Source organism: Scylla paramamosain, chromosome 16, assembly GCF_035594125.1.
Source record: "Scylla paramamosain isolate STU-SP2022 chromosome 16, ASM3559412v1, whole genome shotgun sequence".
Classification (NCBI taxonomy): Eukaryota; Metazoa; Arthropoda; class Malacostraca; order Decapoda; family Portunidae; genus Scylla; species Scylla paramamosain.
In genome coordinates this window covers 17,420,741-17,447,328 of record NC_087166.1, presented here as the reverse complement: position 1 = coordinate 17,447,328, position 26,588 = coordinate 17,420,741, and the positions used below count along the sequence as shown (strand labels likewise).

General features: G+C 40.0%; 1 protein-coding gene and 1 non-coding gene across 6 annotated transcripts in view; one reads left to right on the top strand and one right to left on the bottom strand.

The window, feature by feature from the left end:
* Positions 1 to 26,588, bottom strand: part of LOC135108114 (rho guanine nucleotide exchange factor 38-like) — a 152,562-nt gene that overhangs the window by 100,491 nt on the left and 25,483 nt on the right. For 2 of the 5 annotated variants that reach the window (XM_064018799.1, XM_064018801.1), the window contains exons 2-3: positions 20,962 to 21,098; positions 10,730 to 10,891 (exon numbers count right to left, since the gene is read on the bottom strand). In XM_064018799.1, coding sequence (XP_063874869.1) covers positions 10,730 to 10,891; positions 20,962 to 21,069 — 270 coding nt within the window. In that variant the 5' untranslated portion in view covers positions 21,070 to 21,098. Of the gene's footprint in view, positions 1 to 10,729; positions 10,892 to 20,929; positions 21,099 to 26,588 lie in introns of those variants that run through there. The other 3 variants (XM_064018800.1, XM_064018802.1, XM_064018803.1) reach the window with 3 other exon arrangements.
* On the top strand, positions 19,858 to 19,936 carry Trnav-cac (transfer RNA valine (anticodon CAC)). The gene has a single exon. It is a non-coding gene; the product is annotated as a tRNA-Val (tRNA).

The following is a 26,588-nucleotide window of genomic DNA, read 5'->3' as shown; positions in this document are numbered from 1 at the left end:
CAAGCTTTTCGTCTCATCAACTCCTCTTCTCTACCTGACCGTCTTCAGCCTCTTTTTCATCGCCACAATTTTCATGCTAACTGCTCTTCTGATTTTGCTAACTGTATGCCTCGCTGCACAAGATTTTCTTCTTTCTCTTCCCCCTATTCTGTCCACCTCGCTAATGCAAGATTTAACCAGTAATCTCAGTCATTCATCCCTTTCTCTGGTAAACTCTGCAACTCCCAGCCTTTTTTTTTTATTTCCGCCTTCCTATGACTTGAATTCCTTCAAGAGAGAGGTTTCAAGACACATATCCTTCAATTTTGTATTTACCGCTTCGGTCCCTATTCAGGGACCGGCATCTTAGTGGGCTGTTTTTTGGGGGAATTGGATTTTTGTTGCCCTTATCAGGTGTTACTCCAACATAATATATATATATATATATATATATATATATATATATATATATATATATATATATATATATATATATATATATATATATATATATATATATATATATATAGTGTTTGCCAAGTTTATGCCGTGTGATCCTCCTTTTCATTTCTCCCCTTTCTCATTATAATAGCTATTTCAAACTAGTAACCCTGAAAAAAAAAGTCATAGTCAAGTATAAAAAAATACAATTCCAGCCATCCCCCAAACTATAAATACAATGATTTATGGAAGGTAAAGTGTTTTTTTGGGAAGGAGAGGGACTGTCTGAGCTGGCGGTGCGCTACGCCTGTTACTCTTCCCTTCCCCCTACCAATCCTGCTTATGTGACCAACAGAAGTGTGGGAGCGCTTTGACTCGCTGTTTCCCGAGCAGTTGGTGAGTCACATTAAGATAGGAAAGACGTTCCTTTGAGAGACCTGGTATATTCGAGTATTTCTGCCTTCATAGGCCATACAAGTGATTGTGCGAGGGGCTGGGTGTTAGTTACATACCTAACAGTTTAATGATTTGCTCTTCTTCTTCTTCTTCTTCTTGGAGTTATGCTGTATTTTTGTTCGAATCGACTTGAGCCCTTTGTGTAGTATTTTTTTTTTTTTTTTATAAATGCAACTGGCCTTATTTCTTGTATCGTGTGTTTCGGTGGTTAGAGGATAATTTTTATTTTTATTTTTATTTTTATTTTTTAATGTAGGAGAAACACTGGCCAAGGGCAACGAAAATCCAAAAAAGAAAAAAAAAAACGCTCACTGAGATGCCATTTTAGAAATTTTAGAAAGATCAGAAGTCACGCGTTCTGTGGCTTCCCTGCGTGAAATGTTTACTTCCTGAAGGGTTGGACGTCTATGAAAAGACGTGGAAAAGTGCAGGGTGGTATCATCAGCATAGGAGTGGATAGGACAAGAAGTTTGATTTAGAAGATCACTAATGAATAATAAGAAGAGAGTGGGTGACAGGACAGAACCCTGAGGAACACCACTGTTAATAGATTTAGCAGAAGAACAGTGACCATCTACCCCAGCAGCAATAGAACGGTCAGAAAGGAAACTTGAGATGAAGTTACAGAGATAGAAGGATAGAAGCCGTAGGAGTGTAGTTTGGAAATCAAAGGTTTGTGCCAGACTCTATCAAAAGCTTTTGATATGTCCAAGGCAACAGCAAAAGTTTCACCAAAATCTCTAAAAGAGGATGACCAAGACTCAGTAAGGAAAGCCAGAAGATCACCAGTAGAGCGGCATTGACGTAACCCATACTGGCGATCAGACAGAAGGTTGTGAAGTGATAGATGTTTAAGAATCTTTCCGTTGAGGATGGATTCAAAAACTTTAGATAAGCAGGAAACTAAAGCAACGGTAGGACGGTAGTTTGATGGATTAGAGCGGTCACCCTTTTTAAGAACAGGCTTAATGTAGGCAAACTTCCAGCAAGAAGGGAAGGTAGATGTTGACAGACAGAGCTGAGAGAGTTTGACTAGGCCTTATCCGTCCATGTATGGAGTATGCTTCACATGTCTGGGGGGTTCCACTCATACTGCTCTTCTAGACAGGGTGGAATCAAAAGCTTTTCGTCTCATCAACTCCTCTCCTCTAACAGACTGTCTTCAGCCTCTCTCTCATCGCCGCAATGTTGCATCTCTAGATGTCTTCTACCGCTATTTTCATGCTAACTGCTCTTCTGATCTTGCTGACTTGATGCCTCCCCTCCTCCCGCGGCCTCGCTGCACAAGACTTTCTTCTTTTTCTCATCCCTATTCTGTCCATCTCTCTAATGCAAGAGTTAACGAGTATTCTCAATCATTCATCCCTTTCTCTGTTAAACTCTGAAACTCCCTGCCTGCTAATGTATTTCCACCTTCCTATAACTTGAATTCCTTCAAGAGGGAGGTTTCAAGACACTTATCCTTCAATTTTTGACTACCGCTTTGGGCCTTTTTTATGGGACTGGCATTTCAGTGGGCATTTTTTTTTTTAAATCGGATTTTTGTTGCCCTTGGTCAGTGTCCCTCCTACATAAAAAAAATAAATAAATAAAAAAAAAATATATATATATATATATATATATATATATATATATATATATATATATATATATATATATATATATATATATATATATATATATATATATATATATATATATATATATATATATATATATATATATATATATATATATATATATATATTAATAATATTAATGTCACTTCATTTTTCATTTGCTTCATGAACACATTCACTAATAAAAAAATAACAAAGTATATATTTAAGAGTAAGATAATAATTAATGCAAAGGTTTTGCTAGGTTAGGATTCGTCGGTCTAGTGGTCTTAAAACTTGCATTAAGTATACAATAATGACCATGATCAGATTCATCAAATGGCTAACTGGCAAACAGTGCTATGTTTGCAGAAACAGAGATATCATGTGTATGTTCAGCAAAAGACAGTACATCAATTATGCTCAAACTTTTGCTGATTCACAACTATCAAATGTGGAGGAACAAGAATTTGCTTTCAAGGTAAATTCTCTGAACAAAGAAAAAGAAAAATATTAATAGTATCAGTCACCAAAAATGACAAGGAAGTTGCAAGTTTACACAGCACTAATGCCAGAACAGGTTACATATAAGATTCTTGGTTCAACCGTTGAACTATATAGCTAGATTTATTGCCCCCCTATCAAGAGTGTATGAGGCAGCAAAGCACCGTTCACAATGCCTACCCATAGTTCAGAGGGCTGTGAACCAGAACGCTCTCTTTCGAGTCAAGAGGCTCGAAGCAATAGGAGCCAATGTGGGCAACTGACGGAGGGCAGCGAGACACAAGCACTCCTTCTTGCACCGAATCCACGCTGCTCCATTTCCTGCCTCCTGTCAATCCCAATTGTCCCCGGGTTTCAGGAGGACACGCACGCACATCGCTGAGCCACGCCACACTGGAGTTGAGTTCGCTTTGACCAACGCTCGGGTGCTACCCTGAGCGGCATCATCTGCCGCCCACGACGGCAGATGATGCCGTCGTGAATTTTCTTGGTGGTGGTTATTTGGTTTGTATTTGTGTTGGGACATTAAAGATGTGAGAAAAGCCAGTCAGTGTGTTATCTTGTTTCAGCCATCAACCTGGTAGCCATATGCTGCATTTAGTGCCCTCGGAGTTACCAAACCTTAGGAGGCGCGATTGAAATTAATAGTTTTCCAACCCAACGTGGATGACTGGCTCCACCATGTGTATGTTTTTTTCTGACTCGGACTTCTGCTACTGATACCAAGAAATTCAACGCTGTAATTCCACTGATGTTGCTCAGAAGTTCAAAAACACTCATAATCCACATTTCTCGTACTTTGTATGCATTTGGCATTTTTTCTACGTAACGAGTTCAAAAACACTTAAAATACATGTTTTTGGTAAAGTTGTTGTATTTTACCATCAAGGGTGTTATCCATGCGTTTAAGCGTTTTAATACCTAAGTATCTCGAAAGCACTCAAAAGACACATTTTTGGTAATGTTTTGTTTTCCCATATAGGGAGCTTTCCGTTCGTCTTAGCTTATTTGCGGCCATAAGTGTTGTGGTAGCACATGAAGGTAATCTATTCCCACTGTTCTACCCCTTTACCTGACTCCCTCTTGCGGGTCATCCACCTTCAGAAACTCCCGCTCGAGGCCAGTATTAACCTTTCATCTCTAGATTCTGGGAAAGCAGCCAGTGACTACATTGCTGCCGCCGATAGTATGCTCACCTTTCTACGCCGAACCAAACATTCATGGCTGCTTGTTCTGAGGTTGGTACCTTGGAATCCGAATAAGCACTTGTTTCTGCCCCTGTTAACACTCACACAAGTCCCCTTTTTCTCAACTACCTGACATTCGAGACTGTGCTTTAGTTGCATATAGAAATCCGGGTCACGGTGCTGGTATCGGAATGCCATGGTCGTCTTCTATAAGAGCCATTTCGAATGAGCACAGGTCAAAGCAGCTACTTCATGACATTGACAGGAAGATTAGTAGGGCTTGCCCAACAGTGCCTTTCAGAAGACACCAACAACCCGACACTCAACAGGGAACGTGTTGGTACCAACTTTCGTCTCTGACGCTCGACAGTGTCGCCCACCGTGAATGCTCACAAGAAGGCCTCGACTCCATTGACGTACGTCACCGACGCTTCATCCGGAAGCATTCTATCCACAACACCTAACGACAACAGACTGAAATATCCTTCCTTTGACTTTTTAGCTGCCAATGGTTCTTTGATAGCCACATTTGGTACAACCTTCACTTAATCTTGGTCTACCAAGGAAACTACCCTGAAAGTTTGTAGTGGCTCAAGTCTCGCAATCAATTCTTGGTTTTGATATTAAGTACTATAGTCTACTTGTGGACTCTAACTGTGGTCGCCTTTTTCATCCGCCTTCAAACAGAATTGTTTCTGGCATTCCTGCTGATAGCGGTACACATGTTATTATATCCCTACAAACGCTGCTTTCCCAAGTATAGTTCAGGAATTCCCGGACCTGATTGATCTTCAAGCTCTATGATCCCAACAATCCCCAACAGTTTACCACCACATCGATGTGCCAGGCCCGCCAGTGTTTGTTCGACCTTTACGTTTACCTTCACAGAAACTGCAAGTCACTAAGACGGAGTTTGCCAGTCTATTGAATGGGAGGATTCTTCAACCATCCAACAGCCCGTGGCCATTACTCAAGGTGCCCAAGATTACATCCAATGAATGGCGTGTGTGCGGCGACTACCGGGCTCACAACCTGCTAACCACACCTGACAGGTACCCGATCCCTCACAATCAAGATTTTTGCAAAAAAAAATCCATGAAAAGACAATATTTTCTAAAATATATCTAGTTCGGGGTTACCATAAAATTCGTGACCCACAAAGGGGTCATGAGCCTTTTTCTGTGGATCATGGAGAGTACAATTGTATGTACATTCATCTTGTTGAGACGAAGCTGAATTTGGATGCTGAACCAGACATCAGAGCCATGTGTGAACCACACAGACCAGCGTCTTGATGTGCTTGTATCAAAAAAGCAAATTCATCCTTTTCATTAAAATGCATGATGAAATAAACTGTTGTTAATAAAAAAAAAAAAGTAGCAAACATTGATTAACATTAATAAACATTTTTTTTTTTATTGGCCTCTCTACTGTTATTAATCTTTTAGATGTTGTTACGACCACAATTCACAGCCCCTTCACCAAGTTGCCATACTTGGACTAACTTCACTGAGCCACCTCCTACGTGGACTCAGTGCAGGGCTCTAATACAAGTGTACAGGGTCCCCTGAGACTTCGGCACCCTTTCTACAACTGTCGTAACTCCAGGTCACACTAATTTGAGGTTGCAAATCTTTTTTACCGACCCACAGACAAGGGAGATGCTCCAAACATCACTCAACCCCCACAGCTCCAGAAGAATCGACAACCACGTCTAGGAAAAAGAGTTAACATACAACAATGCATTTATGTTCAAGGTATAATACCCCGTTGAACTTTCACCCAGTCCACACAGTCAACACAGTCCACACAGTCCTCCTACTGCCCAAAAGAGTGTTATAGTCTCAAACCGAGTAGTATTGTTTACTGCCTCCTGGGCAACAGGCCTTATTTGAACCTGGGGAGAGAGTAGTTCGCTATGCAGCTAATTACTTAGGTTTTCTGCAACTGAACTGTCTCAGCTCACAGTGGCATTTAAAATAAACAGGGACACTAACAAAAGACACAAGAAACTATTATAAAACGGAAGAGTGCCCACGAACACACAGGTGGGTTAGTCACCTCTCACCGTGCACAAAGCTCAATTTGTACACTTATACAGCCGAGGAGTCACTTCCCTGGGTGTAATTCACTACTACCCCTACTGGCAGACTACTGTGTAGACTCCTATTCTATATAAATAGGCCGGGACGTACGTCCGATAATGACTCACTTATTCCCCTTAAGGCAATTGATCCGGCTACCTAGTATCCCGCCTCAGTCTCCGGTAAATACTAGAGCACGTCTGTCTCTTCCAACAACAGGGTAGCGTCTGAGCGTGACAAAGTTCTCCAACCGCCTTCCCGCGCTGCTGTTGAGTTGGGGGGTGGGGAAGTGCGACACACGCACACACACACACACACACACACACACACACACACACACGTGCTTGAATAAAAAAAAAACTTTACTTTTAAAAAGGGGCTAAAAGAATAGTGATAATTTCTTTGTCAAGGGCAACTCCTTTGCAGCAAAATATGTGAGACTGACTGAACAGGAAGGAGAGCATCTGTGCGCAGAAATTCTTATGGTAAGTTAATGGCTGTGGGCGACCACTCCACATCGTACATCTAGGTACTGTACCATAGCTCTCTCTCTCTCTCTCTCTCTCTCTCTCTCTCTCTCATTGTCTTTTCTCTTTCATCATTCTTACTTTCTTCATTGCGTTATCTCGCTGTACATTACAATGTATCAGTGCCATTGAAAATTAGTACGTTTTTAGAAGGCTTATAAGGGTGTGAGTCATGGTTGTTTTGGTAATACTGAAAGGGGTCACGTACCAGAAAAGTTTCAGAAATAAACGGGCCTGGAGACTTTTTTTTTTCTTTTTTCCATGAAATGACTACAACTTTTATGACAGAGACGTATCTCTGTGTGCTGAAACTATTTTCAAGTAGTCAAAACTGCTTCATTAACGGAGAGTGACAAAAAAGTTATCCGGATCTAACTCCTCTGGTGACTTCTGGTGACTTTTTTTTCCAAAAAAAAAAAAAAAAAAAAATCTCCAACAGCATTTTTTTTTTTTATCTCTTTCCATCCTCTATTTCAGTCTGATGACACCACTACCATCTCATTTATCATTAAAGGTGAACTCTTCACTCAGAGATTTGGCAAAACGTCTCTGTGATTTAGAACCCTCCATCTCTAACTATTTCATGCTTTCATGTTATTGGCCGAGTTTACCCTGAAAAGGAACACGTTTTCTTAGTGTCCCCCGTGTTCCGTTTTCCTTTTAAAACATATCCTTATTCTTGGTTATAAGTTAGTGTAAAACTAATTTACTCATTTATTATTCTCTTCATAATTCAAGTTCTTTATATGAATGTATATGTAAGGGAAAAAGTGTATTTGAAATGAGATGTGTGGAGATGAGGGGACGATATACGCCTGGCTTGTGTATCTGACTCAGCGGAATTTCAGAGCACCAGGGGCCCTGAAGGGATTGGGAAATGCGGTGTTCTCAAGGGATAATTAAATTCGGGTGCGGTGTGGGGACAGAATGTGTGTGTGGAGGTATTAGTGATTTGGTGGCATAACCCTAATATCCAGGATCAGGTTGATGAGTCTTTTGTGGTACCAAGAGCTCTTGTCCGCTGAAATTTGGTTGGTGAGTAATGTTTATGTAACGCTGAGGGGATAGCGTCTGGTTGAGAGGAAGCCATTTTGTGGTTGGGGTTGTGGTGGTGTTGCAGCGTTATTAGTGTCTTTGGGGGTGGTGATAGGTGATCTATGGTAATAGTGGTAATGTCTTATGTGGTTTGAGGAGTTGATATACGGGAATTGTTATTTAATGACGCGGAGACGGTGTCTGGGGAAATTCCTGTAGTTAGAGAAAATATTTCAGCAGCCTATGAAGGAGTAAAAGGGTTTTAGTTTTGACGAAAATGTCATATATTGAGGTGTATAACCTTTGAGCAATAAGGGAGGCGATATAAGAGCCTGAGTAAAAGGGGGAATCTCTTGTGAGTGAGAGTGGGATTTATCCTTTGTTAGTCTAGGATAGAAATTGGTTTCCTAATTTCCTTTATGTGTACTTCCTCAATTTGTTTGTGTGTTTACATTATTATTAATATATCATGTTATTATATAGAACAATTGTGTTTTCTACCACAACATTGATCTGGTATTGAGGTGATTTCTAGCGTGCTGTGCCAAGGTAAGGGCTGTGAGAGGGTTTAATAGCTGGCGATTTCGGATAGGCCGGATAGGCATTCGAGGCCTTTAAAAATGCACATCTTCAAAACTTTCTGGAATCAGTGTAGCGTCCACTTTCTTGGAAAGATAACCGGGATGGTGACAATGCCCTCAGTGCCCTTCACCTTCAGAAGGCTTATGGACCCGATAGTGTTTTTTTCCATTGTTCTCCGTGTTCATAACGTGCTTGGTCATACTCTTTCAACTCTGTCAACTCATACCTTTTCTTCCTCCTGGAAGTTTGCCTACATTCAGTCTGCTCCTAAAATGGGTGACCACAAAAGCCCATCAAAATACCGACCTATTGCGTCACTTCTCTATTTTTCTTTTTTTTTTTTTTTTTTTAATATATCCCCAACAGGAAGGTTCTTAATCATCTAACGCTTCACAACATTATATATGTGTTTTTCCATCATGGCCGTTCTATTAGTGATCTGTCCTTCTCGAAGAGTCTTGGCCATCATCTTACAAATATTGGTAAAACCTTTACTGTCTGGTAGAAAATTTTAATATACAAACTACCATCGCACGGTTTCTGTCCTTCATGTCAATTTTCCTTTCTGACCACTTTATTACTTCTTTGATAGTCAGTTAATGTTCTGAAAAGTTTATTAACAATAATGTTCCTCAGGGTTCTGTTTTGTGTTACTACCACGAATCCTGCCCCTCTCACAGCGGCCTTTATCTCGGCCTCCTACTCCAAGTCACCACCTCGATAACTTGGTGCAAGGCTTAACTGCGGGTTACAAGGTCCTTCTAGACTTTTGCACACTGTACAAAGACGGTCACTACACCAGGTTCCGCTCCTCTCGGGTGCCACCACGTGGGTCAACCTCTCTACTCTGCCTCCGGCGCAGCGCAGTGTGGAACTCACATTCATTTCCACAGGATCCTTCTAGCGTCCAGTGGAGAATGACACAACTGAGGTCTTCAGCCTGTTTCACCTCTCACAGGCAAGATAATATTACAGCAGCATAGTCACTCTCAACAGCTGGGAAAAAATCAATATCCACATTTCAAGAGGCACAGCTATGACAAGCGACAAACATATATAAAGATCATGATATTCTACGGCATACTGCTCTCTTAAACTACAAGACTATATCCATATTCATAGAACACTATCTCTCCTTCCGCCATGCAACACCATCTGTGTTTTCTCAAAAGATGAACCATGGCCACCCAGAACAGATTGGGCTCGGAGAAGAAACAGACGCCACAGCACCGCACTCAAGTGTCCTCTAAGCCAAGAGCTCCTTAAAGAACACTGAAACTTAACAGCACAACAACGTATACATAAACAGGCTGCTCCCAAACAGAACATAGAGGGTCACGCACTCACGTAGAGGGTACGCACTTTACTCGCGCCCTTCTCAAAGTGGAGGGAAGTCACATAATAAAGAAGGGGGAAGTACATGGATGGGACGGGGAGTTATGTGTTGCACCCGCCTGCCACACACTACGAGCAGCGAGATTTTGATAAGTTTGCTTGCTACACTTTGCCGAAGGGGTTAGTGACAATTTAACTAAGCCATGTTGTTTAATACTTTATAATTTTTAAAACAGTAGCACTCCCAGCATGGTGCTCAAAAGAGGAATGAGGGCCTGAGGAAGACAAAAACAACTACTGCAGCCTACTCAGCGGGAAGGGCGCCTTTCACCGGTCATGACTCTCTTCGCCTCGTCTCTCCTTCCCTCTACCTCTTCTTCGCCATTTCCTCTTATGTTTAATTCGCTGCACATGACATCGATCTCTCACTCTTTTCTTGTTATTTATAAATTATCTAAATCTAACTCCCTGGTCTATCCACTACTATACTGCACACTCCACTTTCTCCAGACGTCCAGGACTTCAGGAATTGAACAATTCATGCATAAAATTGCATCATCCGTTTTATTAATGGGGAGGACGGCAGATCAAAGACTGGAAGTAATTGCAGCAACAAGGAAATAAGAAAATTCAAGACTTCAGCTCAAGTTATGTTTAGGTCATACGCTACAAGTGCGTAACAAGAACAATTATACGTCAATATGCAATGTGACCAACTGAAAACTTGGATTAATTAAACACAAAATTTCTCCATAAGTTTTCCCAGCAAGGAATATCACAATTGGTCCTCAGTTTTACTACCTTCCTTTGCTTCGAACTATTTCATGAGAAGGGTACCAAGAGACCATAATTGATTGGCCAAAATGTCAAACCATGAAATCTCTCGTATCTAAGCATCAATTATGTACAAGGAAAAATATTAGAAAATTTAGTATATCTATAGACTTGTGAACAGCAACTTATTACTCACCATACATTACACATTAAGGATCTTCTCTTACCTGCTTTGTGTTGCCCAAGAGGATATGAGGATTTATGATAAAGTACCGGGTTCTGTCGGCCACATGTAGGAGAGCCTCCAGATCAGTTACATAGTCGCGCTCAGTGGCTACTAGCTCCTGTATACGTTTACTTCTTAGATCTTGCCTTAGTCCACCAACCTGCTGATATAAGTAGAAATGTACTGAAAGTTTAAAAGATTCAGGTGTGTGTGTGTGTGTGTGTATGTGTGTGTGTGTGTGTGTGTGTGTGTGTGTGTGTGTGTGTGTGTGTGTGTGTGTGTGTGTGTGTGTGTGTGCAAAGAATGTATGTTCTGAATTTCCGGGAAGGAGAGCCCGAAAATGTTTAATGTAGAAGGTGTCACAAAAAAAAAAAAAAAAAAAAAAAATTAATAAGACAAGAGACGTGAAATTTGCAGTTATGATTTTTTATCCAAGTATGTTCATTGTAGACGAGGATGAAAGCTGAGGGTCACCGAAGAAGAGGGGATAGTTATCTAGTTATCTAGTAGATAGTGAAGGTTTTTTGAGGCATTATTTGGTTTGCTAAATTCTAAAATTAGGTGAAGATCGGAAATCAAGCTTTTTTTTTTCACTTTCGTGAATTTACTTACCCATGCAATGCTGAATGATGAAAAAATGGTAAAGGATCTGTTTCACTTTGGAAAGTAAATAGTTTTTGGAAATTTCCACTTGTATCACGCACAAAGTCAATTCATATTTTGGTTTGTGTTGTGATTTCTATATAAATTGTAAAGTTATATTAAAGGGTAATGAAGGTTAATTTAGTAGAAACTAAGCAGTAGTTATTGAAATAAAGAAAAGCGAGCTAGAAGGGTATGAAAGACGTATAGCTTTTGTTCCGACATGGGGAGCTGTGAGCCCACGAGGGAGTGAGCCTGCTAGCCAAGCAAATCTCAGTAGTCACCCAGCAGTCGCCGGTCAACCGCCATTTAAGTTGTATCTCTCCCACTTTACTGCTTGCGCCTTTTAAAATTTATTAAGTTGCTTAATGCTTCTATGCTTAGAAGCACAGAACCAAGAACAACTGCAAAGAAGCCTGTCTTTACTACGAAAACACGGCCAGCCACTGGTTCGTATCGCCTAGTAACACCAACTCGCCACCGATCCCAACCGGCCTGAACAATACCTAACTTATCAGATATTTGTAATTATATTTAGTGATGAGGGGTAATACCCAGAAAAAGTCCCCATAATTATTTCTGGTGCCTCAAGTGAGTAAGACTGACTTCTTTGTCATTACTAAAGGTTGTACAAGCTTCTTAACCGATGTTTCGTGCTACATTAGTAGGCCACAGCAACACTCCCAGAGTAATCCCGCTAAAAAGAGGATGTGAGATTAGGACAATTCGAGGTCCTAGGGCCAAGGCTGAGATATTGACCAAGACCACAACTTAAGTGCTAGAGTGGCCTCACCAACTGACCATCTTATTCCCGTGGAACAAAGATATAAACTGGGAAACGGACCGCAGGGATGTGACGGAAGACATCTAACGAAAAACAAGACAAATAGAGGCGGTGACTGTTCAAATAGAACCGATAAACAAAGCAGAACCGAGACCAAGGCGAGTAAATCTCTAGCTTAAAGAGGTACTATGAAGTTAGGCGTTCTGAGACGTTTCTGCCTTTTTTTTTTTTTTTTTTTTTTTCACCCGCTACCCACCAACTGCTAACTCTGTACAAGACCTTATCCGTCCATGTACGGAGTATGCTTCACATGTCTGAGGGGGTTCCACTCATATCGCTCTTTTAGACTGGGTCTCATCATCATCTCTCCTCAAACTGACTGCGTTCAGCCTCTTTCTCATCGACGCAATGTTGTATCTCTTGCTATCTTCTACCGCTATTTTCATGCTGACTGCTCTTCTGATATTGCTAATTGTTTCCCCTCCTCCCGCGGCCTCGCCGCACAAGACTTTCTTCTTTCTCTCACCCTTATTTTGTCTACCTCTCTAATGCAGGAATTAGCCAGTATTCTCAATCATTCATTCCTTTCTCTGGTTAATTCTGGAACTCCCTGCCCGCTTCTGTATTTCCACCCTCTTAGGACTTGAACTCCTTGAAGAAGATCTCAAGACACTTATCCTTCAATTTTTGACTACCGCTTCAGACTCTCAGTGCGCTTTTTTTTTTTTTTGTCCTTGGCCGGTGTCCCTCCTACATAAAAAAAAAATAAATAAATAAACAGACATATGACCAAATTAATAGGTCCATTAACAAAGGACTGGAAAAGGACCTCAAAAAAACAATTCCTAGGTTTCTGTTCCTCCCGATATATATATATATATATATATATATATATATATATATATATATATATATATATATATATATATATATGATAAATAAATGGCGAGATGAGGTACGAGTATACTAGAACTATATAGGTAGGCGGCACGTGTGCTGCCATCTCAGACCATTCATAGACCGAAAGATGGGGGATGAAGTAATGAAGGTGTAGTATACAAATTATTAAAATAAGCTCTTATGAACAACAGGAATTAAAATACAGCGAACATTTTGCTAAATTTGAAGATCAATTGGAACTATTAAGAAATAACTTAACTAATAAAACCCTCATAATTCTGCAATGAGAGGCCAACCTAACATCCTATTACCAAAATTTTCAGAAAATATTATTGAGTGGATCTCATTTTGGGATAAGTATAGAGTATTAATCCATCAAAGGCAAAATATTTCTAAGATAAATAAATATTCCTATCTGTGAAGCAAATTGAAGGGTACTGCCTACTAAATACATGGATGGATGGAGGAGGCAGTAGACACCTGCCGAAACGATAATTACTCCCATTGAGGTCTAAAGCACTGTTCAGGGGGTGCTGTGAACTTATCATTAAACCCAGCTGTGACCTCACTTCCCTTTGTGTCTCACAACACAAGGGGGGTAGTCACAGCCTGCCCTCTAAAGACAACTCTCTTCCTCCACACAAAACTAGAAGCACCTAATAACAAACACACCCTTCACTCAAAAATTTTAAAATCATGGCGACTCCTACACCAGCCTCGGAGTCCCCATCTGGGGAGGGGACCATAAATGTCCCCAGGTCGGACTGCCTTTCCGTCGACGACCCTAAGTGTCTTGACACCCCCCTCAACTTTTTCTTCATTAACTTCTGCAACATTCGCGGTCTAAGATCTAATTTTCAATCTGTAGAACACCACCTCTCCTCTTCTAAACCTCATCATCTTTTCCTCACTGAAACTCAGGTGTCTGAGGCAACTGACAGTAGCCCCTTTTCTGTTCCCTCCTACTTTCTCTATCCTCATTTTCGATCCAAAGCTTGATGCTGCGTTTATGTGCGCAATGACTTAAACTGCTCTCGTGCCCACGCTCTTGAATCTTCCGAGTTTTCCACCATCTGGCTACGACTACAGAGTCATTCTCATACTAAATTTATCTGTGCTGTATACCTCTCTCCTAACTCCTCTGACTATAAGAAATTCTTTGACTACTTAACTTCCAAAGTGGAGCACATTCTGACCCTCTTCCCTTTTGCAGAGATCTCCATTCTTGGAGACTTCAATGTTCACCACCAGCTTTGGCTTTCCTCTCCCTTCACTGACCATCCTGGTGAACTAGCCTACAACTTTGCTATCCTCCATGACCTAGAGCAATTGGTGCAACACCCTACTCGTATTCCTGACCGTCTTGGAGATACGCCCAACATTCTTGACCTTTTCCTGACCTCTAATCCTTCTGCTTATGCTGTCACCCTTTCTTCTCCGTTGGGCTCCTCCGATCACAATCTCGTATCTTTATCTTGTCCTATCACTCCAATCCCTCCTCAGGATCCCCCTAAGCGAAGGTGCCTCTGGCGTTTTGCCTCTGCTAGTTGGGGGGACCTGAGGAGGTATTTTGCTGATTTTCCTTGGAATGACTACTGCTTCCGTGTCAGAGACCCGTCTTTGTGTGCTGAGCGCATAACAGAGGTGATAGTGTCTGGCATGGAGGCGTACATTCCTCACTCTTTTTCTCGTTCTAAACCTTCTAAACCTTGGTTTAACACAGCTTGTTCTCGTGCTATACATGATAGAGAGGTGGCCCACAAAAGGTACTTAAGCCTTCCATCACCAGAATCTCATGCACTTTATATTTCTGCCCGGAACCATGCCAAGTCTGTTCTCCAACTAGCCAAAAACTCCTTCATTAACAGAAAATGTCAAAACCTTTCAAGATCTAACTCCCCTCGTGATTTCTGGCATCTAGCCAAAAATATCTCTAATAACTTTGCTTCTTCTTCTTTCCCTCCTCTACTTCAACCAGATGGCACCACTGCTATCACATCTATTTCTAAAGCTGAACTCTTTGCTCAAACCTTTGCTAGAAAGTCTACCTTGGACGATTCTGGGCTTGTTCCTCCCTCTCCTCCACCCTCTGACTACTTCATGCCACGTATTAAAATTCTTCATAATGATGTTTTCCATGCCCTCGCTGGTCTAAACCCTCGGAAGGCTTATGGACCTGATGGGGTCCCTCCTATTGTTCTCCGAAACTGTGCCTCCGTGCTTGCACCTTGCCTAGTCAAACTCTTTCAGCTCTGTCTGTCAACATCTACCTTTCCTTCTTGCTGGAAGTTTGCCTACATTCAACCTGTTCCTAAAAAGGGTGACCGCTCTAATCCCTCAAACTACCGTTCTATTGCTTTAATTTCCTGCTTATCTAAAGTTTTTGAATCTATCCTCAACAGGAAGATTCTTAAACATCTATCACTTGACAACCTTCTATCTGATCGCCAGTATGGGTTCCGTCAAGGCCGCTCTACTGGTGATCTTCTGGCTTTCCTTACTGAGTCTTGGTCATCCTCTTTTAGAGACTTTGGTGAAACTTTTGCTGTTGCCTTGGACATATCAAAAGCCTTTGATAGAGTCTGGCACAAAGCTTTGATTTCAAAACTACCCTCCTACGGTTTCTATCCTTCTCTCTGTAACTTCATCTCAAGTTTCTTTTCTGACCGTTCTATTGCTGCTGTGGTAGACGGTCACTGTTCTTCTCCTAAATCTATTAACAGTGGTGTTCCTCAGGGTTCTGTCCTGTCACCCACTCTCTTCTTATTATTCATTAATGATCTTCTAAACCAAACTTCTTGTCCTATCCACTCCTATGCTGATGATACCACCCTGCACTTCTGATCTTTCTAAAATTTCTGATTGGGGCAGAGCAAACTTGGTATTGTTCAATGCCTCAAAAACTCAATTCCTCCATCTATCGACTCGACACAATCTTCCAGACAACTATCCCCTCTTCTTCAATGACACTCAACTGTCCCCCTCTTCTACACTGAACATCCTCGGTCTGTCCTTTACTTATAATCTGAACTGGAAACTTCACATTTCATCTCTAGCTAAAACAGCTTCTATGAAGTTAGGTGTTCTGAGACGTCTCCGCCAGTTTTTCTCACCCCCCCCAGCTGCTAACTCTGTACAAGGGCCTTATCCGTCCGTGTATGGAGTATGCTTCACATGTCTGGGGGGGTTCCACTCATACTGCTCTTCTAGACAGGGTGGAATCAAAAGCTTTTCGTCTCATCAACTCCTCTCCTTTAACTGACTGTCTTCAGCCCCTCTCTCACCGCCGCAATGTTGCATATCTAGCTGTCTTCTACCGCTATTTTCATGCCAACTGCTCTTCTGATCTTGCTAACTGCATGCCTCCCCTCCTTCCGTGGCCTCGCTGCACAAGACTTTCTTCTTTCTCTCACCCCTATTCTGTCCACCTCTTTAACGCAAGAGTTAACCAGTATTCTCAATCATTCATCCCTTTCTCTGGTAAACTCTGGAACTCCCTGCCTTCTTCTGTATTTCCACCTTCCTATGACTTGAATTCCTTCAAGAGGGAGGTTTCAAGACACTTATCCACCAATTTTTGACCACTGCTTTGACCCTTTTATGGGACTGGCATTTCAGTGGGCATTTTTTTTATTAGATTTTTGTAGCCCTTGGCCGGTATCCTTCCTACATGAAAAAAAAAAAAAAAAAAAAAAAAATATATATATATATATATATATATATATATATATATATATATATATATATATATATATATATATATATATATATATATATATATATATATATATATATATATATATATATATATATATATATATGAAGGCGTATTATACAAAGTAATTCCACCTTCCTATGACTTATATTTTTTCAAGAAGGAGGTTTCAAGACACCACCAATTTTTGACCACCGCTTCGGGCCCTTTTCCGGAACCGGCATCTCAGTGGGCTTTTTTTTTTTTTTTTTTTTTTTTTTAGATTTTTGGTGTCTTTGACCGATGTCCCTCCTGCGTTAGAGATCTGGACAGAATAGGGGTAAGAGAAAGAAGAAAGACTTGTGCAACGAGACCGCGGGAGGAGGGGAGGCATGCAGTTAGCCAGATCAGAAGAGAAGTTAACATGAAAATAGCGGCAGAAGATAGCTAGAGATGTAATATTGCGGCGATGAGAAAGAGGCAGTTAGAGGAGAGGAGTTGATGAGACGAAAAGCATTTTACTCCACCTTGTGTAAAAGAGCGGTATGAGTGGAACCCACCCCTCCAAAAAAAAAAAAAAAATCATGAAGTATGCTCCATACATGGACGGTTAAGGCCCTTGTACAGAGTTAGCAGCTGGGGTGGGCGCGGTGAGAAAAGCTGGTGGAAAAGTCTCAGAACACCTAACTTCATAGAATCTGTTTTACCTAGATAAGATGTGAAATTTCCAGTTTAGATTATAAGAAAACGACATACCGAGGAAGTTCAGTGTAGAAGAGGGGGACAGTTGAGTATCAATGAAGATGAGGGGAGAGATGTCTGGAAGGTTGTGTCGAGTTGATACATGGAGGAATTGAGTTTTTGAGGCACTCAAGTTTGCTCTGCCCCAATCAGAAATTTTAGAGACATCAGAAGTCTGGCGTTCTGTGGCTTCCCTGTGTGAATTATTTACTTCCTGAAGGGATGGACGTCTGTGAAAAGACGTGGGAAAGTGCAGGGTGGTATCATCAGTGTAGGAGTGGATAGGACAAGAAGTTTCGATTAGAAGATCATTGATGAATAATAGGAAGAGAGTGAGTGACAGGAAAGAACCCTGAAGAACACCACTGTTAATAGATTTTAGGAGAATAGTGACCATTTACCACAACACCAATAGAACGGTCAGATAGGAAACTTGAGACGAAGTTACAGAGAAAAGGACAGAAGGCGTAGGAGGGTAGACTGGAAATCAAAGCTTTGTGCCAGACTTTCTTAAAAGCTTCTGATATGCCTAAAACAACAGCAAAAGTTTCACGAAAATCTGTAAAAGAGGATGACCAAGACTCAGTAAGGAAAGCCAGATCACCAGTAGAGCGGCCTTGATGGAACCCATACTGGCGATGAGATACAAGGATGTGAAGTGATAGGTGCTTAAGAATCTTCCTGTTGAGGATGGATTCAAAAACTTTAGATAGGAAATTAAAGCAAAATAACGGTAGTTTGAGGGATTAAAACTATCGCCATTTTTAGGAACAGACTGAATGTAGTAGGCAAATTTCCAGCACGAAGGAAAGGTAGATGTTGACAGACAGAGTTGAAGGAGTTTGACTAGGCAAGGTACAAACAAGGAGGCGCAGTTTCAGAGAACAATTGGAGGTCCATAAGCCTTCTGAGGCCAGCTAGGGCATAGAAAAATCATTGCGAATAATTTTAACAGGTAGCATGAACTAGTCAAAGGGTGGAGGAGAAGAAGGAACAAGTCCTGAATCATCCAAGGTAAGGTTTTTAGCAAAGGTTTGAGCGAAGAGTTCAACTTTTAGAGATAGATGTGATAGCAGTAGTGCCATCTGGTTGAAATAAAGGAGGGAAAGAAGAAGCAAAGTAATTTAAGGGGAGTTGCATCTTGAAAGATTTTGACACTTTCTATTAATGAAGGAATTTTTGGCTAGTTAAAGAACAGACTTAGCATGGGTACGGGCAGAAATATATAGAGCATGAAATTCTGGTGATGGAAGGCTCAAGTACCTTTTTGTACCTCTCTGTCATGTATAGCACGAGAATAGGCGGTGTTAAACCAAGGTACAAGGAACGTACCGTACGCCTCCATGCCAGACACTATCACCTCTGTTATGCGCTCGGCACACAGAGACGGGTCTCTGACACGAAAGCAGTATTCATTCCTATGAAAATCAGAGGCCAGAGAATCAGGTGCCAGAGGTACCTCCGCTTAGGGGGATCCTGAGAAGGGACTGGAGCGATAGGACAAGATACAGAATTGTTCTTCTGGAGCACTGACTAACACATATTTCCTCAGCCCCATTAACAATTTAAGAGAGATCAGAAGTCAGGCGTTCTGTGGCTTCTCTGGGTGAGTTGCTTGATTCGTGAAGAGTTGGACATCTAGGAAAATACGTGGAAAAGTGCGTATGTGTGGATAGGATAATACGCTTGATCACTGATCATTGATGAACAATGGAAAGAGAGTAAGTGACAGGACAAAACCCTTAGAAAGACCACCTCTCTCGATTAACCTTTCATATAGACAAGGACAAAAGTAATAACTCTCAGAACACAAAAAAAAGATAGAGACAGTGGTGCAACCGCCGCTGTTATTAGCTGATGAGTCTTGCAGCTATAACTGAACCCATTACCCGCCGAAGCTATAGCAGTGCTACCAAGTTGAAAAATAAATTATCATATTGTGAAATACATTATGTAATTTTTTTTTAATTATCGTACAAAGTTACTATTAAAGGCAATCCTTGCATAAACGTTGATATGTATTTCTTTTTGATATCGTATTAAAAAAAAATTGCCGCAGTCAATTATTTTTTTACTTCTCAGCTAATAGCTAGTATTTCTTATTTATCTAATAGATTTCCTCCCTTGGACTGCTAGAATTTCTCACAGAGGTAAATTTCCTCCAAGGTTAGGAAATATTTGCTTAAACTCTTCTATAGAGAATTTCGCACTGGGATATATTTCCTTCAAGGTTGGGAAATATTTGCCTAAACTCCTCTATAGAGTGCGAGGCGGTGTGCTCTCGTACTATGAACTCAACTTCAGGAATCACTGTGAAGTGGAGCTCTACGAGTTTAACAACCACAGACCCCAAAACTTAAAACTAACTGACTTTTCCTGGTAGCGCAGTGGTTAGCGCGCCCGATTCACATTCGGGAGGGCCCGGGTTCGAATCCCATGTCAGGTCATAAGTCGTTGGGCAGACTTCTTTATAGTGTAGCCCCTGTTCACCTTCTAGTGATTAGGTACCTAGTGTTAAGTCGGGAGTTGTGACCCGATGCTAGGCAGGAGAAACAAACTCTTGAAACAAAATACAAACGGGGTGGCCTGACCATCCCGGGCCTATCCTGCTATTTGGCAGCCACGGTATCAAACTGTAAGGTACTTCCTTAGGGTTAAAATGTATACTTAATTAAGCTGTAGTATGCATGTTAGTATATAAGTATGTAACATGTGGAATTTCAGATTGTAAGACTGTAAGACTACAAGATTAATAAACCAAATATTATTATTATTATTATTATTAGTAGTAGTAGTAGTAGTAGTTATAGTAGTAGTAGCAGTAGTAGTATTTAATACGAACCATTTTTTTGTTAACCCTTTTTTCGATCTCCTCGCAATTTATTGACCCGTAGATGATCCTGTCAACCTCAGAGTATAAATATTGATCCCTTTGGGAACCTCTGGGCCGTTGGGAACCGTTGTCCCTCGTAAGAAAAATCACTGTCACTAGATTTCATTGTGAAGAGCTTCTATTACTTGTATTTCGGAGCCATTAATTTTCAAATGGATACCATCAAAAAAATAAAGAATTGTTTGCTTGCTGTGAGTGAAGTTTTTTTTTTTTTTTTTTTACAGTAGCTTATTACATCCAGAAGTTGAAGTAGGATGAAAAAATTTCAAATAAAACACACACACACACACACACACACACACACACACACACACACACACACACACACATACATTAGCTTCGAGGAAAAAGAATATGGATATATAAATGAATAAATAAACGAATAAATAAATAGGTAAGATAAAATAAAAAAAAAATAAAATGCATACCCTTTCTGCCTTTCATAATGTTTGCTGGCGTCAATTTCATAAGGCTTTACTGATTTAGTGCACCTGTGATGAGATCAAAATGCTTATACATGCAATACATATTCTTATAAAACATTCACCATTTCCGTCACTTAAATAGCCATACACATACTGGTCCATCCTTCATATCGTTACACTGGTATGTAGATGTTTCAAAATTTTCTTCATTGCAGGAATCATCCTTGTGATAGCCGTTCATGTCCGTCTCATTCCTCCACATGACTGCTTTTCTCTAGGCCACGTGTACATCTGCAAATAACGTATTTATCATTATAAAGATGCATTCCTTTTTTTTTTTTTTCTCATATCTCATAACCAACTCTTAACAGCAAACTCAGCTTAACTCTCAAAATAGTTGAGATAAATAACACCATATATTGGTGATTGAAAGACTACAATATACTACGTATATTAAGAAAGACCTATGTCTGCTGAGCATGAGTGCGTGCACAGAGAACGATGGATTTCTCGCGAGGGCAACCGGCCCCGATTAGTGCTGACCCACGCTGGTTTCCGGTATTGTGTTAGTAGCTGTGCGATTTTTGTTTACAAACGAAAGCTTAACTGCTGTGGACACATTATAGGGTCTATTTCACTTCTATATTTAGCTAATCTTTTAACCAAGCCTTCAGTTATTTTGACAGCGTGTTGTGTTCCTAGCTGTCCTCTTGTACGCTGCTATCCGCCCACGAACCATGCATGCTCAGAACCCAATGTTTACAAATAAAGGCGTGTTCATAATTATATCTGCCTGCTGTTATCTACAATAACATGGCTGGAAACTTGGTTAAAAGATTGTCAAAATAAGTTATGAAATACATCCTATAAAGAGCTCATAGCAGCCCGCTTTTTGTTTGTAAACAAAGAGTGGACAGCTACGTACAAGGGGACAGTTACGAACATGACACCGGCGTTAGTAGTGATCGCAAAGGACGCGGGTAATATGTTCCGACCGGCGCTGGGAGGGACACGATAGCAAGTTTATTTGTCGGTTATGATTCACCAGCTGTGTAGTAAACATGAAAAGCTCATCGTCTGATGAAGAGCTAATATTGCTCGAGAGTACTCATGCAAAACTTAAAGGAAAAGAAAGAAGAAAGGCAAGAAGATTTTTTAAGTATACATGGGTGAACGAAGATATCTTTGATTACATTCTCAAGAAAATTGAGCACCTCCTAGTATAAATGGCATAGCAAACCAACTCTACCAGAAAGAAAGACATAATGAAATGTCCATCTTGCCAGACGTCCATTCGTGCGAGTTGAGCAACAATGGTCTGGAGGAATCAATAAAGCTGGTAGAAGTAGGCTGCCTGCGCCGACACGCTCCAGCCAGCTTAGTATCCTCTGTGAATGCTTCTGCACTTGTTTATAATATGATGTATAATTCTTGGCGTGGGTCGGCGCCGATCAGCGTTGGTTGTTCGAGCGAGAAAACCAGCGTTCTCTGTGCACGCACCATATAATAAGAGGTCGCCCTTTGATTTAGGGTAAACCATTCATCATGCGCTGATAAAGAAGATAGATACATGGAAAACAAACGACGATGGCAAAGCTTAGACTAGCACAACTTGATAAAAATCCTAATTGTTAACTGCAAACCTAACAACTACAACTGTCATAACATAACGAGCATTACCATATTTCAGTTTTTGTTTTTTATCATGTTTTACCATTATCATTTAAAATGTATCCAATTATCAACATTTAGTTAATTAAAATATTATGAGTACATATGAAGACAGTACAGTGGACCATAGTGAAAATATAAATAAATTTATATATAAGTATGATAAAATAAATTCACAAACTCTTATCAAAATACGGCACAGACTGACAACTATGATGAAGGGGAATGTCTTAAACGTCACTATACAACGTAATTTATGAGGACGCGCAGTGGTGTGTCAGACATGGCATGATAAGGGACTGTATCTCTAGTGTCCATTCACCAACGGTCTCTTCGTACTGTTAAATCATCAGTTATCAACATTTAAAATAAATAAAAAATAAAATAAAATAAAATAAAATAAATAAAAAATCCAAAAAATATAAAAAAAAACTATATAAATAAAATAAATAAATTTGCAAATTTCAAAAAAGAATTTAAAGAAAATTTGTCGGGTGGTTATCCCACCTATAGCCTAGCGGCGCCAGCTAGTCTACAGAAAACAATGTAAATAGTTGTTGTTTTCCAACTTCAATATCCGCAGGATATCAGTTACAAGCCTATACTTATCTTGTACATCTCTCAACAAGAAAAGGTATGGTAAATGTCGTTTGTATTGGTATCTACTTGTAACGTGACATGCAAGGTGGAGCTAAGCTTTGTATAGAGAGTTCTATACTAAATGTACATGTCAACCCAACGATCGGGAAAATTTAAATCTGGTCGGGATACGAAAGGGCTAGAGATATAACTCAAGTAATAATTGTGTAATCTCTTTGACGTTGTTATAATTATCCGAAAATAATTTTAAAAAATCTACTTTTCTGTTTATGATAATTGAATACCAGAATCTTCTTCATTACTTCTTAACTCCAACATCATTTCTTTTAGCCTCTTAAAATCGGCCATTTAAGGGTTTTCAGCAACGCCACTGACAGTGAATACTGCGGTTAATAGAGATTTACGCTAGCAGCTACGATCACTGATTGCCTTCACAGCAGCAAAAAGTATCACTGCTGTTCACGAAGCTTTGCAATGAACTGTAGCAATCACGTAGTTGCAGCCTCGCCAGCGTTTAAGTTAATGCGCAATTCAATTCAATAATTTTTTAAACATGGCTTTATAGCTACATTAGCAGCGCTAACGACGCGCGTGAGTAGTGGTGCTGAAGCATTACTCGCGAGTCATAAAGCTGTCCTGTAAGTGGCCCTTGTGAAAGAAGCCTCAGCTCTTAAATGTTAACTTTTTTTTCCTCTTATTTCCTATTTCGTTTTTTTTTTTCTGCAATCCAAACTTAGAAAAAAAAAAATCAACTTCCATCTACTTTAATCTTCCTCAAACCCAATCTCCCTCTTAACTTCAGAATGATTCATCTTGAAACCTCCAAGTTTCTCCATTTTAACTCTTAGATTCAGTGTCTCTTCTCTTTACTAACTTCCTCTTACCTCCTACATTTCATTACTCTTACCTCCTTCCCCTTGGCTGCATGTTCTTTCCTCTTATTTATAATCTCCATATTAAGTATAACCTCGTACAGTGTTTAATACGCATATATACATACCTCTTAGGGAAGTGTTTAGTACGTATATATACGATTTCGTTTTTTGAGCCATATTACAGCCTTCAGTTTTGTTTGTATATATAAGACATGTCACTAACAGTAACAAAGAATATTATGACGAGTCAGGAGTGAATATTTTCAAATACATACTTATCTTTTAGGCTCTGAGTTATTATGGACTGAATACTTCTGTAGAAACTGAAACATATTTGGGGATTATTTTTATTTATTTATTTTTTTTCGATGCCCATGTACGTACGCCCTATGATACGGTATTTGATAGGGATAAAGATTTTGGTTATAAATATTGCGGAGTTGACTACACAGGGCGGGCTGCTGCGTTTCCCCAAAAATCATCATATAAAAAAATTAAGTTACTTTCTCCTAAGAAATTATTTCTCAAATCTATCACTATGTAACACGATTTTTGCCTTTGACAAACGAGTGTTATTTTCGAACTCTTTTCATTGAAGAATAATAGAAAATGTCCATTATTCCTATCTAACTTTGCTTTTATGGCTTTTAGAATGATTTTTTTTTTTCAACAAAAATAGCTAAATTTCACCATTTTCACCATGTTTGTATAGAAAAAAAATGAAAAAAAAAAATCAAAAGACCCAAAACTTACTTAAAAATTTCTGAAACTAGTTTTTAGGATTAAAAATGAACAGTTTTCTTCTTGATTTGCGTGAATACAACACATCACTTTCACGTATGAACCCCCAAATGTAATCTTCCATCATGTTTTCATTGAAGGATCCCTGATATCTCTGTTCAAAGTTCATTATACCTTGGTGGACGCTCTCCCCTTGTTCCTCTGAATATGCTCCCATATTCTGCTTGAAGTTGTCGAGGTGAGCATCTAGGATATGGACGTTCAAGGACATTCTACAGCCCATTTCACAATAGCTTTTCATTAAAGTTTCAACCAGTTCCATATAGCCTTGATGTTGCCAAGAAAGCTCTGTACTACAGCAATGAACCACTCCCAACCTTTTTCCTCCTTTTCTGTGAGCTTCTGTAGAAATTCTGAACACTCCATTATTTTTCTTACTTGTGTTCCAGTGAAGATACCAGCTTTCACCTGTGCCTCTGAAAGCTTGGGAAAGAAGTTTTGAAGATAATTGGAGGCAGTAGATTCCTTGTCAAGAGCTGTAACAAACTGTTTCATGAGACCCAGTTTGATGTGTTGTGGAGGAAACAAATTCTTTTAAGGATTCATCAATGGCTCATGTTTGATATTGTGTGCTCCCTCTGTAGTGTCAGTCCTTGGAGGCCAGTGCTTTCTCTGGTAATGTGCTACTCTATTGTCCCAAAGGCAAAGAAAACAGGGATTCTTGGTATAACCTCCTTGCAGCCCCATCAAGAAAGCCACCATCTTGAAGTCCCAGCCATACTTATTGTAGTTCAAAGTGTCCAGTAGAAACTTTACACTGCTGTAGTCCTCCTTAAGATGCACAGAATGAGCAAGAGGCTGAGATGGTTATTTGTTTCCATTGTGCAGAAGTACAACTTTTCAGACTTTTGAAGGGGTCTCCATTCATTTGCACTGAAAGCAATTCCAATAGCATCAAACAAACCTGATACATCATTGCAGTACCATAGCCTATCTTCCATTGCAAAGAAGATGGAAAAATGTTTGTGTCTTTTTCTTTGGCTGGTCACCTGCACGCTGTCATCAAGTAAATCCCATTACTTCAGCTTTGAAATCAAAAGTTCACCATTTGACTTTGTCAAACCAAGATCTCTGATGAGCTCATTGAGGTCTCTTTGATTTGGGTAGTAAGGATTCCTCCTAACTACATCTGTATCTGTGATGTCACAGTCTTCCTCTCTGTTTAGCTCATCTTCTGACTTGTTGCTCTTTTCTGATAGTTGACGACTTTCTGAAGGAGCTGGTACAGAAAGATCAGCACTGTGTGATACTGGTACAATGGAAGATGAAATGTCTGGATAGAAAACAGCAGGTGCATTTTTCCCAGATCGGCGTTTGGAAGGATCCACCATGCAGAAAAAGCAGTCAGTTGAGTGATCAGTAGCTTCACGCCCTATTCTAGGAATGGCAAATTTCATGGCTCTGTTTTACCCTCTATACCATTCTGTTAAAAAAAAAAAAAAAAAAAAAAAAAACGAGTTTCTTCAGACTTAATTCATTTTTCTTCTTAATTCTTATTCCTATTCTTATCTTGAAAAACTAACAATTCTTATTCTTATCTTGAAAAACTAACTAACAGCTATTTTGTCTTCTAGTGTTCTCTTACAATGCTCACAAGCCAAATGAGTTGCCCAAGTCTTCTCTTGGTCCCCAACTGGAACAGCAAAATATGTTTTGTGAACTTCGCACATTTTTCCAGATGCTGTAACAAAGAACTTCTTTACTCTTGTCTTCATGTATTGACCACATATATAGCAGAATGCATATGGAGAATGATTGCAGCCTCTTGATGTTATTTCACCTCTTGTGATACGTCTTCTCAGGCAACCAAAGCAGAATTGATTGGTGGTCTGCA